The sequence below is a fragment of the Macaca thibetana genome, chromosome 3, assembly GCF_024542745.1.
Source record: "Macaca thibetana thibetana isolate TM-01 chromosome 3, ASM2454274v1, whole genome shotgun sequence".
NCBI lineage: Eukaryota > Metazoa > Chordata > Mammalia > Primates > Cercopithecidae > Macaca > Macaca thibetana.
Window position 1 is genome coordinate 154461546 of NC_065580.1, and position 17340 is coordinate 154478885.

At 53.4% G+C, this 17340-nt stretch overlaps 3 protein-coding genes across 10 annotated transcripts in view; 1 reads left to right on the forward strand and 2 right to left on the reverse strand.

The window, feature by feature from the left end:
- NDUFV3 (NADH:ubiquinone oxidoreductase subunit V3) overlaps nt 1–17340 on the reverse strand; it is a 379957-nt gene that overhangs the window by 297867 nt on the left and 64750 nt on the right. The gene's annotated exons all lie outside the window — the stretch shown is intronic.
- Nucleotides 1–17340, forward strand: part of LOC126950660 (uncharacterized) — a 70925-nt gene that overhangs the window by 33598 nt on the left and 19987 nt on the right. For 4 of the 7 annotated variants that reach the window (XR_007724236.1, XR_007724238.1, XR_007724237.1 and 1 more), the window contains 2 exons: nt 6513–6922; nt 16995–17163. Coding sequence is in view for 1 of the 7 variants with exons in the window: in XM_050784521.1 (XP_050640478.1) it covers nt 16995–17105 (111 nt within the window). In the remaining 6 variants the exon portion in view is untranslated. Of the gene's footprint in view, nt 1–6512; nt 7172–16994; nt 17164–17340 lie in introns of those variants that run through there. The other 3 variants (XR_007724235.1, XM_050784521.1, XM_050784523.1) reach the window with 2 other exon arrangements.
- Nucleotides 15558–17340, reverse strand: part of SLC37A1 (solute carrier family 37 member 1) — a 62343-nt gene continuing 60560 nt past the window's right edge. Inside the window, exons 18-19 of the mRNA XM_050784445.1 lie at nt 17083–17147; nt 15558–16551 (exon numbers count right to left, since the gene is read on the reverse strand). Of these exons, the coding sequence (XP_050640402.1) occupies nt 16536–16551; nt 17083–17147 (81 nt within the window). The 3' untranslated portion in view covers nt 15558–16535. The remainder of the gene's footprint in view (nt 16552–17082; nt 17148–17340) is intronic.

Sequence of the window (17340 nt, forward strand, 5' to 3'; positions counted from 1 at the left end):
GCCCTTGACCCCAAGGGAACTTCCCAATGAGCCTTCTGCCTACTAGGCTCCGAATCAGTCTGTTTGCTGGGGATCCGCCTGCTGTACTGCCACCCTTCCAGAGTAGAGAAACCAGAAGTAACTGAGCAGCGCTGACGTCATATGGCCATCCCAAGGTCAAGCTTCTTCCCCTCACGTATGAAGTTCATTCTTTCCCTCCCACCTGAAGTTCCTTCCAGTCCTGCCCGTAGTACTATGGCTGCCCTGGTGATCTAGGTGGTCTCTCCATTGTGGGTGGTGCCCAGTGGTCCTCAGTGGGTCTGGACAGTCCCTTTCTAGACTGAAGACCTATGAAATGGAAAGACAAGTAATTTACTTCTCCTGCCCGTTTACTATGAAATGTGGGAGCAGAGAGAATAGCAACCAGCCCCATTCAGAGAGGGGCAGAGTGGCAAGCACATGGCAATCGTGGAGTGCAGCCAGCCTGAGGTCCCAGTGTGGTGGAGGATGCTCCTTGCTGTGGCCCCAGCTCTCCTCCCTAGGCAGGCCCCAGTCCATGTTCTCAGTGGCAGTGGCTGGCCCTTCCTTTGCTCTGTCCCCTGGGCCACCTGCATCTCAGGCACTGGAGAGTTCCCACTTTCTCAGTCTCTCTGCCACTCCTCAAAGAATGGGAGCCCTGAGTTATTCTTAAGTTCTCAATCAATCACAAATTAAGTCCGTGATTCACCCACTGGGGAAAATGTATTTGTAACCCCCACATCAATACTCAGGGCACTCCAGGTCACTGGACACACACAGGGGGGTGAAGTTTCAGACATGGGATGTGCATGTTCCAGCTGAGGCTGGACACAGTGATGTTCTGCCTTCTTGTTCTAGCTCATCCTGTAAACATGGGTCTTTCCATGGTCTCCTTAGTGACATTCTTTTTTTTTTTTTTTTTTGGTGCTTTTGCTAAGTTGGCCCAAGCATAGTGCTGAAGTGGTCCTAAGCACAGGGAAGCTGGCTGCCATGCGTCAGACAGAGAAAAACGGCGTCTTAGAGAAAGCTTCGATGTTAGTGAGTCAACAATATTACACAGGTGTCTTTAAACAGAAACACATAAAACAGGATTGGGTGTGGATGGATGAACATTTAGTGACCAGAGCTCTCAGGAACCGTAACCCTGTCTTTCTCCTAGGAGCATGACTCATTCATCTCTAATTCCATGTTTACAGTGGCTTTTCAGAACATGAACTGCTGCAGACAATGATAATTGACGGTTTTCTTCTAGGTTTATAGGTTCTTGGGTGTTACCATCCTCTTAAAAATGTTGTTTGTTCAGCTTCTTCTGAAATTATGGAGAGAGATGATGGCAGGCCTCTCGAGGCGACAGAGCTTACACGGGAACGCCATACCCTTTATCTGTTTATCCCAAGCCATTGTGTTCACCTGACATGATTCACTTCTGTCCACTCAGACACTGTAATATTATTTTATATATTAAAAATATATTAAGTGGGCCGGGCGCGGTGGCTCAAGCCTGTAATCCCAACACTTTGGGAGGCCGAGACGGGTGGATCACGAGGTCAGGAGATCGAGACCATCCTGGCTAACACGGTGAAACCCCGTCTCTATTAAGAAATACAAAAAACTAGCTGGGCGAGGTGGCGGGCGCCTGTAGTCCCAGCTACTCGGGAGGCTGAGGCCGGAGAATGGCGTAAACCCGGGAGGCGGAGCTTGCAGTGAGCTGAGATCCGGCCACTGTACTCCAGCCTGGGTGACTGAGCGAGACTCCGTCTCAAAAAAAAAAAAAAAAAAAAAAAAATATATATATATATATATATATATATTAAGTGGACAAAACTCCATATATATGTATATACATATATGTATATGTATAATATGTACACATACGGCTTACATATATGCATATATGTATGTATGTACATATATATGGGGTTTGTCCACAGTTCCTGGGTCATAACTCCCACAGCCCTTGTTACAACAAAGTCTCTCTCCCTGACCTTCTTCTGCCCTCTTTTTGCCTGCTTTGGGCAGGTGGAACCCTAACCTGCCGTGGGTCATAAGCTCCTCATTCCAGAGGGGGTCCCGCCCCACACCCTGGAGGAGGGAACGCTGCCCAGAAAAGCCAAGAAGAATGTGGCCAGACAGCCTCGCTGGGTTTAGACCATATCCCTTTGGGCCAGTCACATTTCTACATGGTTGTCAATCACGCCCACCCCGTGAGTCTCCATGAAAGGCCCAAGGGGACAGGGCTCTTCAGGATGGCTGAACACCGACCATGCGGAGGTTCCTGGAGGGTGGCCCTTGGGGAGGGCATGGAAGCTCCGCACCCCTTCCCCCATACTTTGCCCTACGTGTTTCTTCATCTGTATCTTTTGCAATGTCCTTAATAACAAACTGGCAAACACAGGTGTTTCCCTGAGTTGTATAAGCTGCCCCAGCAAATTAATCGAACCCAAAGAGGGGTTGTGGGACCCTGATTTATAGCCATTTGGTCAGAAGTTCCAGAGGCCCAGGCTTGCAACTGGTGTCTGAGGTGGGAAAGGGGCAGTCTTGGGGACGGAGCCCTCATCCTGTGGGATACGAGCTCTCTCCAGGTAGGCAGAGTCAGGATGGAATTACAGGACACCCAGTCAGTGTCTGCTGTAGCGCTGACTGCTTGCTTGCTGGTGGGGATAAATCTCCACATATTTTGGCGTCACAGAAGCCTTCTGTGTTGATTGTTGTAGTTGTGTGAGAGCAGAGAAAAAAAGATTTGAGTTTTTTCTTAAGAGGCGTGGTGGAAGTGGACGTGAGGCTATGCCTTGATTTCCCTCTTGAAGATGCTGAGCTTTCGTGGCAGCTGTTGCTTCAGGCATCTTTCTATTTTACCATTTTGCTGTTGGTATATGAGGAGCTTCTGTCTAGTCCTTCACGTTCCTGAACTGAACTATCCATTCCCTTTCATCCTGGCTTACAAACCACACAATTACTTTCTGTGTGCCTCGTTTCCTTATGATATCTTTCTAACGCAATCCAAAGGCAACCAACACTCATTACTACTAACATCGTTTCCAGGCCCCTCCTCCGGAGCTGCGATTTTGTTAGGTGTAAGGTCGGCTTCCCACAGCGTCACAGGCACAGTGTTGTACATGAGCCACCTCTGCCCACCAAGCACCACCCCTGCCTCCCCATGGCCATCCTGTCACATTGGTTACCCAGTTACTGGGGGGCTACTGGGCTGGGGGACTGCCTCATGCCTCACACTGCCACGCCTGGACCAGGCTCACTGAGCAGCCGATGTGTCGGACGTTGCCAGTCCCCATGGCCGAGGGGAAAGGGCTCTGCCACATGACCCGTGCCCAGCCCAGAAGGTTCACGTGTCAAAATGTTGGCCAACATAGTAGGAGGCTGGGAGCGGAATAGCTGCAGGAGCCTAGAAGGGGCAAAAATGGGAAATACTTGGCAGAAAGCATTAGTGACTGTTACAGAGGACGACAGAGATGGGGCATTCTTAGAGGACTTGAGGGGACAGGCCTGCTTGATCTGTGCCCCAGGGTGAGGGAGACTGAGCCCTGCAGCACGGGCCAGCAAGGTGGTCTGGAGGGCAAACACCGTCCCTCTGTCCTGCCCTGCCCCACTCCACTGTGCAGGGTGGTGTCTGGATGGTGGCAACTCTCAGCTCACGGGCTGCAGCAAGCTTTGGCATGGACACGGTCATCGACCTGAGAGGCCTCAGCGTTCCCTCCAGCACCCCGCTCCAACGATCCCAATTCAGGCGGGAGTCCTGGATCTCGGCTTCAGCGTAGTTTGGGAGCCCCGGACGTGCTCAGCCCGGCCTGCTTCCCACGCTTTGCTTTCAAATGGCTGGGGAGGTTTCGGAAGAGAGCTGATCTTTCCTGCAGGGTGACGGCGGTGCCATCAACTTGCCGCCGAGTTGAAGGCCCTCCAGGAGTTCCCTATCCTAACCGAATCCCACCCCAGCTCCTCTGAGTCATTGGCGCTGGGTGGTTTTCTTGCATTTCGTATAATTTGGAGGCACGGATTTATCGTTTCCCCCACTCGGCAGTCTGGAGACATTTTTTTTTTTTTCATTTCATACTGCAGTTTCTAAAAATAACGTTAGTGGTAACTTAAATTTCTTACTCATTTCTCTCCTCCTTCAGTATGAGGCGAGGGGATTTATAGAGGCCTGCTGCTGAGGGGACCCCAGGGGACAGAGCACCTGTGGCTTGTTCCTCTCACAAGGGTCCACCCTCCTGCCTCATCCCGGTGGCATGCATGTGATCACCTGGGAACAGTCCAGGCGGGGCTCGTTCCCCCCTGCAATGCCACCAGGCACAACCAGCATCCCCAGGGCTCTGATCGGGCCCTGATCCCGGGGGCTGCGCTGTGCGAAGTCACATGGCCTGTCGGGGCGTCAGGGGCTTTGTTTGTCTGGAAAGTGGAGAAACTGGCGATCTTCGTCCATAGAACAGGAGGCTGGACAAGTGGCTGTGTAACACAGCAGCATTGTTTGGGTGTGATGGTATGATGCAATAATTTGCTTAAAAACACAACCAGGCTGGGCGTGGTGGCTCATGCCTGTAATCCCAGCACTTTGGGAGGCCGAGGCGGGCAGATTACTTGAGGCCAGGAGTTCGAGACCAGCCTGGCCAACATCATGAGACCAACATTGTGAAACCCCATGTCTACAAAAATTAGCCAGACATGGCGGTGTGAGCCTGTAATTCCAGCTGCTCGGGAGGCTGAGGCAGGAGCATCTCTTGAACCTGGGAGGCAAATGTTGCAGTGAGCCGAGATGGTGCCACCACACTCCAGCCTGGCTGACAGAGTGAGACACTGGCTCAAAAAAAAAAAAAAAAAGCAAATCATGTGAGATAAAATGACGGCTTCCCTGGGGGGCTAGATTTGAGGCAGGAAAGGCAGCCTGTTGATAACTGTCGAGGCTGGGGATGGGATGTGGAGCTTATTAAGCTGTCTATTTTTATGTACCCATGAGAACTCCCATAGTAAGAAAACGTGAAAACAAAATCATAAAACGAAATCACAAGGAAGGCTGGTTTGTTGCAGCCTTTTTTGGGTTGGAGTTGGGTGAGTCTGGGCTTCCCAACAAGCTCGAGGAAAGGACAAAGGTCGGACTTGTGGCCTGGGTCCTGGCCCTGAGTTTGGACTCTAGTGAGGTTTGGCTCCCACCCCTGAGCCGTGGATGTGGCGGCTGGGTCCCGACCCTGGGCAGCCACAGCGTGGCGTGGGGAGCTGAAGCAGGTCATCCTCTGTGAGGCTGTTGCTCCACTTTTTACTAAAAGGCGGGGACAGTGAGGCCTCACAAGAAGTGCTGGGAGGAGTGGGTGGCGGATGGGTGGGGAGAGGGTGCTCCATGAATGTCCTCTTGCCCCCATCCTTTCTCCTCAGCCAGCCCCTGTCCCTGGACCCCCCACTCCTGCCCTCCCCTTCTATCCTAAAGCCCAGGCTGGCTCTGGATACATTTGATTTCTGGTTCCTCGTTAAATGTGACAAGTGAAGCCAGAGGATCCTCTGACACCCAGGACTGAGTGCAGCGCCGGGAGGGGCTTGCCGGGTGTGGTGGAGGGGGCAGTGTGGCCCGGCTGGGGCAGGGTGGGGCACGGGGCCAGGGTCTCCTGAGCTCTGGATATTTGAGCTGCGGACCGGACAGGATACGCTCCTCCACGGGAAGGCCTCAGTGAGCCGGGGCTGGGGGGCCCTCTTGTGGCAACAGAGGGCCTGGGTTCTATGTACCAAAGCAAAACCAAAACATGGGAGCGGCCTTTCACGAGCCCAGGCAGACGCAGCTCACCGGTCCCCCGAGGCCACCAGCCCAGCAGGCTTCAGGGAGCCTGGATCTGCAGGCGGTGGCCGAGGCCATGGTACAGCCCACCCAGCGTCCACCCTGCGGTCTGCCGCGATGGCCAAGGTCTTAGAGTACTGATGAGAGGTGCCCTCCCAGGTGCCAAAAGGAACTTCTGCAGCTACTGTTCCTGGCAATTGCAGGGCTCCTGGCAATCAAAGCACAGGTGAGTGCAGACATAGGCTGCCTTTACGAAAGGCACAGAGCCATGGCCAGAACCCCTCGGTCTGGTCTCCACGGCCACTTTTGGGGCCTTGGGTTCCTTATCTGTCATGTGGCCTCTGAAGCTGCTGTCGGCTCTAAATTGTGATTATTGGCCCAAAGTTGAACCCATTACTGTTCTCTGAGAAGTGGCTTTCCTTCTGGTCCTCCTATTTCTGTCTCTTCTCACTTACTACAATTTTCCAGTGGCACCTCCCTCCAACGCCTTCAGTGCCCATTGTCAGAGTCACACCCTAGGGCTCATCATTGGCCACGCCTGCCCTGTCTCCAGAACCTCGGCTCCCAGGACCTCACCCACCTCCCATCTGTCCAGATCAGCCCCCAGCGAGTCTTCCAGCCACGGGGCCCACTGATTCCCCACTCGCACCATCATCCACCTCTTCAGCCTGAGACCAGGCTTGGGTTTCCTGGGTCACTAGCCTCGCCTCTCCTTTCACGGTCCTGTCCCTTGTCTCTACAGCCTGACTAGTATGGAAAACCCTGATCCTGGTGAAATCGGCGAAATCAGTGACCCTCTGTGGCCTGTGCTGCTGAACTTCCTTCCTGGACCTCCTCCAGGGTCTGGAATGGCCTTCCCGAGATCTGCAGGGTTCACTCTGTCACGCCCTTATCCCGTCCTCGAAGACGACCATCAATACACAATCATACAGCCCTCGCTCCTGCCCCCGGACTGTTTACTGTTCCTTTGTTAGTCGTCTATTGCTCCCCTCAGACGACTCCACGGGGCCGATTTGGCTTTCCCTGTTTATTACTGTGTGTGTTCCTGCGCTTATTCTCAGGGCTTGGCGATACGAGTGTGCTGAATGAACGGACGAGCAAATGAGTGCCGCTCTTCTACCATCAGATTTGGAATCACGGCTCTGGATTTGGGTAAATTTTACAACACCAGGCACCCGAGAGGTGTCTTCATGGGGCTGGCTGCGGAGTAGGCCGTTCTGAAGGCAGAGCTTCTAGAGCTGGTGACCTTGCTGTCCCTAAGGCTGTGGCAGGATGCGGGGCTCACACAGAGTGGCAGCAGCAACTCTTGGGAAAATGTGCTCAAAATACAACTGTCCCAGGAAGAAACAGCCCCGGAATAGAGTGTTTACGTTCTTTCTGTACTCGCCTTGATTTTTAAAATAACTTAATTACTTCTGATTTTAAAGATAAGACAGGTCCCTGTAAAACAGGTAGACGATGCAGAAAGATGATGCATCCTCCAGGTTCAGCCAGAGCAACAGTACCAGTCAGAGATCACACACACACACACACACACACACACACACGTGCACGCACAGCTACGCATGCACACACAATGCACACACACACACCCCTATGCATGCACACACACGCATGCACACGGATGCACACACATGCATGCACATACACACATGCATGCACGCACGCACGCACACGTGCACATGGATGCACACAGGCACACGTATGCACACACACATGCACACACATGCATGGACACACACAAATGCACACAGGCACACACATGCACACACACATGCACGTGTGCACACACAGATTCATTTCAAGGAACCGCCTTATGCAACTGTGGCGGTTGGCTGGGCAAGTCTGAAATCCAGGGCAGGCATCAGGCTGGAAACTCTCAGGCTGGAGCCGAGGCTGAGTCCACCAGTGGAATTTATCCTTCCTGGGGGAGGCCTCAGTTTTGCTCTCAAGCCCTTCAACTGACTGGACCAGGCCCACCCAAGTTATGGAGGATAAATCTCCATTAGTTAAAGTTGGTGGATTCACGGTGTTAAGCACATTTATGAAATGCCTTCAGGACAACACCCTAAGTCGTGTTCACTTGAATAACTGGGTACTAAGGCCTGGCCATGAGGATGCACAAGACTAACCCTCACAGACGTGAATGGAGCTCAGAAGGTACTGACACAAATTAGTTAGAAAGAGACAAATGGCCCAGTAGGACAGTGGGCAAAGGCTGTAGAGAGGAGAGACACAGCGGAGGGGATCCACATGGCCCACCTGCAGAGAGGTGCTTAGCACACCAGGTAAAGTCAGTTAAAACCCCCGGGCTAGAATGCCGTTTCCTCAAAAGGGCTGTTTCCGGAGTGCTGGTGACATTTAATTTCCTGCCCGGGAGAGCGGGTGCACGGGTGTACAGTCACAGTTGGTTATTAAACTGTGTGTCAAGGCTCTCAGGACCCTGGGGTCAGGCTCTGGGTTCTCAGTAAGCGAGTAGGGGGACCACAGTGCTGGCGCTGGACCCTCGGGGTCTGACCACACAGACTGTGGAGGCGTCCTGCAGCCTCACCCCCCTGAGCAGGCTGCCTGCCTCTCAGGTGTCCACCAAAGTACCCCGTGCTTGTGACGCGGCGCCTTCAAGTCACACTGGTGATTGCTGCTGCTGCCCAAATCCGCTAGCCAGGCCAGAGGCACCTTTGGCAAGGCACGTCTGGGCCAGGATGAGCGGCAAGTTTCAGGCCATATGCTTATTTTGCCTCAAAGCAGTCATATTAGTCTAAGGCAGTCCGTCTGAATTCCAGGGAATTCCTGCACACTCACACACACGTGAGTGCCTCAGCCCTAGGGGAGCCATTTGGTGCTATCAGGAAGCATCAATAAAATACCCAAAGAGAAGACAAGGAGAAAGAATGACTAGGCCAAGGCTAGTGAGGCCTCTGGATTGAAAAGGCAAGAGGAAAATGCAGGTGTAGATATAAATAGGGCGGCAAGCTTGATGCAGGTAAGAGGAAATGCATGTGTGGATATAAACAGGGCAGGAGGCTTGATGCAGGTAAGAGGAAAACGCATGCGTGGATGTAAACAGGACAGGAGGCTTGATGCAGGTAAAGAGGTAAAAACGCGGCAGAGCTGATGTAAAGGAAAACAGGACAGGAGGCTTGATGCAGGTAAAGGGAAACAGATGGGTAGGTATAAACAGGGCAGGAGGCTTGATGCAGGTAAGAGGAAACAGATGGGTAGGTATAAACAGGGCACAAGGCTTGATGCAGGTAAGAGGAAAACGCATGCGTGGATGTAAACAGGGCGGCAGGCTTGATGCAGGTAAGAGGAAAACACATACGTGGATATAAACAGGGCGGCAGGCTTGATGCCGGTACCTGCTTCTCAGTTCTGTCCTGTGGCTACTCAGCCCTGACACTGGTCAACGCGCTGAGCTCAGCACTGCTTTTCCCCACGGCTTCTCCTCAGGTGCTGACTGCAAGGGGCAGAACGAGTAAGGTCCTTCCCACGGGGTCCCCTTCCCTTCCTGCGTCTCGGGCCTGTTTCCCGGAAACCTGTGTATTCCCCCCGCTGACTAAGTGGTGCCGAAAGCGTCTGAGGGACTAAACTCCTCTTGGGGCTTATTGTGAGCTGGTGGAGACGAGGCGTTTCCACCCTTTACCCATCCCTTCTACTCATGGGACTTTCCCAGCAGCTCCAAGGGCAGCCAAGGCCCCGGCTAAGGTTTCTGTTCTTACCAGAAGTAAATACAAAGAAATGCTGGTAACTTGCTGAGACACAGAAAGTGTGATGAGAGTCAGACATGCTGCACCCTCCTGCCCCAGGAGGCTGGGGTGACTCCTTCCCGTCTGTGGACGTGTGGGGACACACTGTGAGAGCCCCAAGTCTTTGCTGCCAATAGCAGGTGGACAAGGAAGGGGTTGTGAGGATGTGGAAAAAGTGGAGGAAGAAAGATTTATTGAAAGCTGGTGCAAAAGGGGAAGAGAGGCCAATGCAGACCCAACCGTGCCCTGCCTGCCGGGGCCCCTGCTCTGGCCTGGTGGCTTCTGGACGTGACAGCCCAGCCATGGTCCTGCTGGACCTTTGTTTCCTGGGAGACTTCTTGGAGGCCTGGTCCCTGGTCCATAAGGACGCATAATTCTCAAGCCATGTTTCCATTTGAGAAATGCTAATGGTGAGTGTGGGCTCCTTCCTTTTCTTTCTTTCTTTCCTTTCTTTCTTTTTTTGAGATGGACTCTTGCTCTGTCACCCAGGCTGGAGTGCAGTGGCGCGAACCTCCGCCTCCCAGGTTCAAGCAATTCTCCTGCCTCAGCCTCCCAAGTAGCTGGGACTACAGGTGCCTGCCACCACACCCGACTAATTTTTACTATTTTTTAGTAGAGACAGGATTTCGCACTGTTAGCCAGGATGGTCTCGATCTCCTGACCTAGTGCTCTGGCCTCCCAAAGTGCTGGGATTGCAGACATGAACCACTGCACCTGGTCCCTTGTGTCTCTTTAATGAATGAATGGATTAGCATGGAAGGAGAAGTAGGGTCTATTTTTCACCTGGCTCTAGAATTTTAGTGCTCACAGGCACCCTGGAGCCAGTCTCCTTGAAAACTCTCATTTTAAATGGAGGGGAAGGGGAGCGATCACTTACCAGTTTCGAGTGATCTTCTGGGGTGATAAGACGTGTTGACCTGGAGAGAGCTGGTGGCTGCACAACACTGTGAATGCCCCAAACGCCACCAACTGTATGCTTTGAAATGATCAGTTGTATGTTATGTGAATGTCACCTCAGTTTCAAAAAAAAAAAAAAAATAATAATGCCCTTGAGACCGGGAGAGTCTGCTCCCCCAGAGCCACTAGCTCCTCCTGTTGGGGTCCAGGACGTCTGGGTGGGGCTGCTGCTGCACTGCGGGGTGCAAGGACTCCTTAAACGCACATGCCGTTTTTCCGCATCTCCACTCCAAGTTCCTTTTAGAGGAAGGCAGGGTGTGGATTTTAACAGTAACAGAATGTCCAGTGCCTGCCTCATTTTAGAATTTCAAAGAGACAGAACCGTCTCGGTTATTACCAAGTTGAGGAAGAAGGGAATGGAATATTCAGGATCAAGATGCCTTCAAAGTCCATGTTCACTGTTGGCCCAAATGACACGTGACATCCACTCACCGATCCTGTTTTGGTCAAAAATTGGCCTGGCTGGTTGGGTGTGGTGGTTGATGTCTGTAATCCCGTCACTTTGGGAGGTCAAGGCAGGCGGATCATGAGGTCAGGAGTTCGAGATCAGCCTGGCCAACATGGTGAAATCCTGTCTCTTCTTAAAATACAAAAATTAGCTGGGTGTGGTGGCAGGTGCCTGTAATCCCAGCTACACGGGAGGCTGAGGGATGAGAACTGCTTGAACCCAGGAGGCGGAGGTTGCGGTGAGCTGAGATCGTGCCACTGCACTCCAGCCTGGTGACAGAGCGAGACTCCATCTCAAAAAAAAAAAAAAAAAAAAGTGGCTGAGGGCGTGTAAAGAAACATAAAAATCACAGAATGCCCAAACTTCTTACGCCAAAGGGAAGGTTAAGCCTGGAGTCTGGGTCATGCAACACTGCGTCCGTATGGACAGCTGTCACTAGCAGGATACATCAGCCAGGTCCCCACAGAAAGGTGGAGCCCACAGCCATCTCCAAGGGCCCCCACAGATCTTTCATCAGTACATTCTTTGCTGGCCTCCCATAAACAAGGACATGCCAATCATAACTTTAGGTGTGCAATCTAAGTCCAGCTCCTAAAACGAGAGTCTGTTCCATTCCATGCTGATAATGTCCTCTAAGGGCTTGTCCTCCCAGTGGCAGGCCAAAGACATGACGAGATCAAGTGTTCCTCCACCTCCCCAGAGAAGTCTGCAAAATGGATTCCTCCTTTACTCCCTTTTCCTCTTCAAATATTTACCTTATGTGAAATGCAGATTTACTGGGTGCTCACAAGAATGTCACCATTCACCTTACCTTAATGTCTAAATACCACACCTCTTGAAAGCCTCTTTAGAAAAACAGCCACAGATGTGTCTGTGGCTTGCATTTTTCCTGGACATGCCCTAAAGCTGGCAGAATAGACCTCGGTTGACTGAGATATTTGCCTCGATCGCCTCTTTCAGTTTCCAGGCCTGACCATTGTTAAGGGTGTCCCGGAGGGTGTCAGGGACCCATTCCAAAGATCAAGAAATTCTCAACTGGCAAGGGCTCCCCTGCCTTCCACCCTCCCCCACTGTCCTTCCCAGCAGCCCAGGGTGCCGCCCACCCTGACTGTCTCTGACGATGGCACATGCCCCTGCCCCTGCCTTCCATGGACTTTCCCAGCTGCCTGGGATGTGCCCTGCTGTGCCCCTGCATCCCACTTGCTGCCCAGGGATGATGCTTCAGGGTGGCCTGTGACTGGCTCAGCAATGATGGACTCTCCTGGGAGGGTCAGGCCCTGGCGTCCTGCCCTGGGTGCCAGAGACACTGCCTGCGTTCAGCAGCTGGAGTTAAATTCCAGCTCCCAAGCGGTGTGACGGGGAACATGCTGCACTTGGCCACCGCTACAGGTGGCCCATGCCCCACATCATCCCCATGTCCGGAGCTCACAGGCCCCCTTGGGAAGGGGCCAGCAACAAGAGCTGGCTTCAGAATGAGCAAGCAGCTCAGGACTGCATTCTCCAGAGGCCCTTGGATCTGTTCTCAGGCGCAGGACACGTTGGAACGTATGGGACAGGGAAGCCTGCGTGGTGGCAGTTAACCCAGACTCAGTGAGGGGCACCGCCAGATTCCAAATGCACCATTGCTCCTCCCGACTCAGGCCCCTGGGGTCTCCCAGCCAGGCCTTCAGTTCCCGCTTCCATCCTGGATGAGGTGTCATTCTGGGGGGCCACAGGGCACGTGGCCAGTGCAGTCACCAGGCACCTGTGCCCCGAAGGGTCACGTGGGTTGAGTGCCCCACCGTAGCTGTGTGGAGATTCTGAGAAGTGCTCTCTTTGCGTCTGTGGTTTGTAAGGGAAGTCCAGGGGACAATGGAGCCGGCACTGAGGGACTGGAACCTTGGCTCTTATGTGATTCTGACTCCACCACCTCCCCAGGAGGGGCCTAGGTTGTGCTCCCACCCTGGGAAGTGACCTGCCTACTGCCTGTGGTCTCTGGTGGCCCTGACAGCTGCCCCTGCCTTGGCAGCCAGTGCTACAGCCTCTTCTATTGCCCTCCAGGGACCTGGGGTGTCCTGTGCAGAGACTGTGGGTCAATGCAGAGCCTTGGGAAGGGAGGTGGCCTGGTGCATCGGAGCCCTGTGGGGGACAGCCTGGGTGCCTTGTGGGCACAGCCTGAAAGGGACACAGTGCCCTCGCACCTGCTTCTCACCTGGCCCAGCTGTGCTTTGCTGAGGTGAGACCGGAGTGGTCCTGTGGCCATTTAGCAGAGTGGTTTTTATGTCTGTTGAATTGAATGATAAAAAATCAGGGCTCATTTTTTTTCAGTTCATAGTTTATGAAGCAACTTAGTTTTCTTGGATTTTACAAGCTGGTAATACGAAGGCTGGCTCTGGTCTGACTGAGACGCACAGTACAGGAGCCACCAGGCACCTGTACTCCCGGCAGCTCTTGGACTGTGAGGTGCGTTCACTGAAGTGAGCTTCCAGGAGTAGTTTTTCCTGCCTACAGACAGGCTGGAGAGCTGGAGTCCCACCTTGAGCTCTTTCACTGGCCCTGTTGCCAGCTTGTGTTTCCATCATCTGGCATTTTTGTCAACATGAATAGGAGAGTCTTAGTGATGTGCACTAAGTGCACACGTGCGTGACGGGCAGAGCCACGCCTCCACACGAAGGCAGGTGCACACGTGCGTGACGGGCAGAACCACGCCTCCACACGACGGCAGGTGCACATGTGCGTGACGGGCAGAGCCACGCCTCCACACGAAGGCAGGTGCACACGTGCGTGACGGGCAGAACCACGCCTCCACACGACGGCAGGTGCACATGTGCGTGACGGGCAGAGCCACGCCTCCACACGACGGCAGGTGCACGTGTGATGGGCAGAGCCACGCCTCCACACGACAGCGGGTGCACACGTGTGTGACGGGCAGAGCCACGCCTCCACACGATGGCAGGTGCACGTGTGACAGGCAGAGCCACGCCTCCACACGATGGCAGGTGCACGTGTGACAGGCAGAGCCACGCCTCCACACGATGGCAGGTGCACACGTGCGTGATGGGTAGAGCCACGCTTCCACATGATGGCAAGTGTGTGTGTGTCTCAGAGCTGGATGTTTGCAGATGGAGAAGACCCCAGCTATGCTCAAATGAGGATGTATTTTTATATTGAAATCATGTACTTTTTTCCTTAAAAGTCATGATGAAATCTTCCATTGATGAATCAAGGTGAATTTCCGCTAAATTGCTTTAAAAAAAATAGCTGTGTGTATACTCTTCATTTTAAAAAAAGGATCGACTCTAATTTCCAAAGGCATTCTCGGGGTTTAGTTTAGAGGGTTCAGAAATGGGAAATTGCTTTTCCTTTGTGAGTTGTGGGAGATTTTCTTCCAGTACTTTAGTTCACTGAGATGGGGAAACAGCGATGGCCACCTCAAGGCTGCTGTGCTGAACAGTGGCTGGTGGCTATGGGGTGAGGAGGGTCTGCTCCGGCCCACCCGTCCTGGGCCTCTGACTAGATGAGGCCTCAGAGGGCACAGTTCTGGGGAGGCAGAGGGCAGTGAACGCAAAGAATTTTGTTTATGGAAAAAGCCCTCTGTGCATTCTGTAATGATAGTGTGCCATCTGCCTCGTCCCTCGCTTGTTCAGCCCATGGATACTAGGATGGCATACCCGGAGGGAAGAGGTACCCTGTGGCAAGCACGGGGCTGGTGCCCGCCCTCAGGGATGGCAGCCGGCAGGGGCTCAGGGCGGCTCAGGCCACTGTGACACCAGCGGGAGAGGGCTGGACTGGTGCCTGGAGCCAGGTCAGGGAGAGAGGGAAAGCGGGAGGCTCCTAGGAACCTGTGTCCAGGCGGGGCAAGCACTTGGTGGGGGCCGGGAAAGGCCAGCGCACTGCGTGTGTGGGAAACACACTCCATCCATTTGGTGTTTAGGGAATTTCTTTTTTAGCAGAAAGTTTTTAAATGTATAAATAACTTGCCATTAAAAAGAGAGTGAGCCAATCGGGTGGGGCAGTGGCACGCAGAAGTCCCCACAGCCAGGTCTGCTGCTCCTGTGGGCTTCTCTGAAGAGCTTGGGCAGGAGGACCCTGAGAACCGTGGGACACCCAGTGTGTTGTTTCTGACCTTTGCCCTGCTGCTGTGAGGGGTCCCCAGATGAACTCCCACAGCACTCCATCCGGGGAAAGCCCACACCATGCACATCTGGACGGCCAGGGTTCTAAGAAGGGCGTTGGAAACCCTGGACCCCACCATGCAGTTCCCAAGTGCACCATCTTTCCCCACCGCCACTGGGTGTGACATCTCCTAGTCAAGGACAAATCCTAGGATATTCTTTAAACTGTGTGATTTAGAAAACATCCAGATGGCTGCTTACTGGGGCCTCAGCTTGGCCTTCTGTGCAAACAAGGGCCCCAGAGGTAGCCCCTTTCCTGCTGGAAATGGATTTTCAGTCGCAAAATCCTGAATGTCCAAACCTGAGAAAACCCAAAACACACAACACGATTTGGAAATTCCCTTTTGCAGCGTAATGGAAATGTGAGCAGAAATCATCAACATTCTCTGAGTGTTCTGAGATTTTTTTAACAAAAACATTTTATTTCAAAGGGCAGATAAGTATTTTGCTAGACACGACTGAAAAAAACGGCCAGAGAACAATTGGAGTTTGTCTTAATAAATAACAAAATGCCATTTATGTTTCTTAAACTTCATATGACACAATACACATCTTAAATAAATAACCCACTCTGTTGCTATGTATTAAAAACAGTCCCAGGTGTGGTGTGTCGTGGAGTGAAGCCAGTTGCTGGGCTTGGACCTGCCAATCCCAGTGCCGGTGGGGAGGCCGCTTCCCAAGCCTCTGCCATGCCCCTGTGCCCCGAGCTGAACAGCAGCACCGAGGCCTCGGAGGGCAGCAGGAATGCCAGGGGCTGGGATGACGGTGACTTCGGGGCACTCTGTGGCTGGCACGCCTGGGTGCCTCCAAGTGGAGGTGCTTCCTGCCTCCTCACCCTTGGCTTCTCAACAATTAGTTTTCAGGTCAGTCTGGAACATCAGGGGTGCTAGAAAAGCCTCTGGGGTGATGTAGGTCTGAGCTCCGTCTTGGTTTCCGATCAGGTTGTCGGCCTTCGCTGTCATGTGGCGCCGGCTCTCTGCTTCTCTGCTGGCCGGCGCTGTCTGGTGGGCTCTGGTGTCCTGTTTTTCCACATGGCACATTCAGGTTCTCTGAAGCCACAGCCAGCGTGGCACTCGTTCACTTTGATGTTCTGTGGCTGACACGCCTGAGAGGGTCGAGGCTACCTGTGCACCCCACACCCACCCGGCCTGGCTGTCACGCGTGCATTTAGGTGGTTGCATGGGCACACGCCTTCAAGGCCAGGGTTGGCCGGGTCTTCGGTTCTCTGGCTCGGCTCAGGCAGCAGTTCCCGCAGACTCTTCTCACTGCTGTTCAGCTCTACGTCTCGTTTAAAATAGCACCAGGAGTTCTCAGGTTGGCTTCTGTGTCTTTTCCAGGTGCGTGTGCAAAAGGCAAAGGGAAGTCACTCTTTCTGTGCAGGGCCCTTTATCTAAACTGTCCTTGAAAGGCAGTTGTGAAGGGTGGGCCCAGACCCCCTCCACGGGACCGGGGGTGGGGCGTCACTGTTCCTTAAATCTGAAAGAAAGGATGAAAGAACACCTGCTCTAACAGCCAGCAGTGGCTCAGCAAGAGATGCTGAACCTCACACACCACACGCAAATCCCCTGGGGAGCCGGCTGCCCTCCAGGCCCAGCAGGGATTTGTCTCCTATGGGGCACTGGATGCTAGATAAACCCTTGCACCTTTCTCACAACCTCCTGGGGGCCAGGAAGGAGAGAGAAGGGAGGGAGGGAGGGAAAAGAGGAGGGAGAAGGGGGAGAGCAGGAAGGCAAGGAGAGCTCGGGGGGCTGCACCTCCAACAGAATGCCAGAGACGGCAATTCCCTCTCATTTTCCACCCAGGTTTTGAGGAGAGATTACCACCAACCCATCCAAACAGAGGTATTTATTAGAAAAGAAAAAGCAAGAGGGAAGGTGGCATGCCGTGAAAAGATTAGCCATGTGTTTTCTTTCTTTTAGGGAAAGCCAGATGTGGAAGGCAGACAGGACAGAAGGCGCCTTGGAGCTGGCTTTCACGCACGGGGACAGGGCCCGAGCTGGGACTTACGGAACTTGGTCCCCCGTCGCTGACCCTGGGCAGCTCAGCTCCTTGTGTATGAGGCGGATCAGGAACTGCACCAAAACAAAGGTGAGCCCACCCGTCACTGGGGCAGGCACAGGGCAGCCCGCGCTGTGGGCGCTGTGGGCACCGTGAGGACCTAGCCCGCAAGACTCAGGCGGGTGGTTCTCTCCCCACAGCACCTTCCCTGGGGTCACCTCCCTGCAAGAGCAGTGGGGCCTGCATACTCAGCCCGAGGCCTTGGTT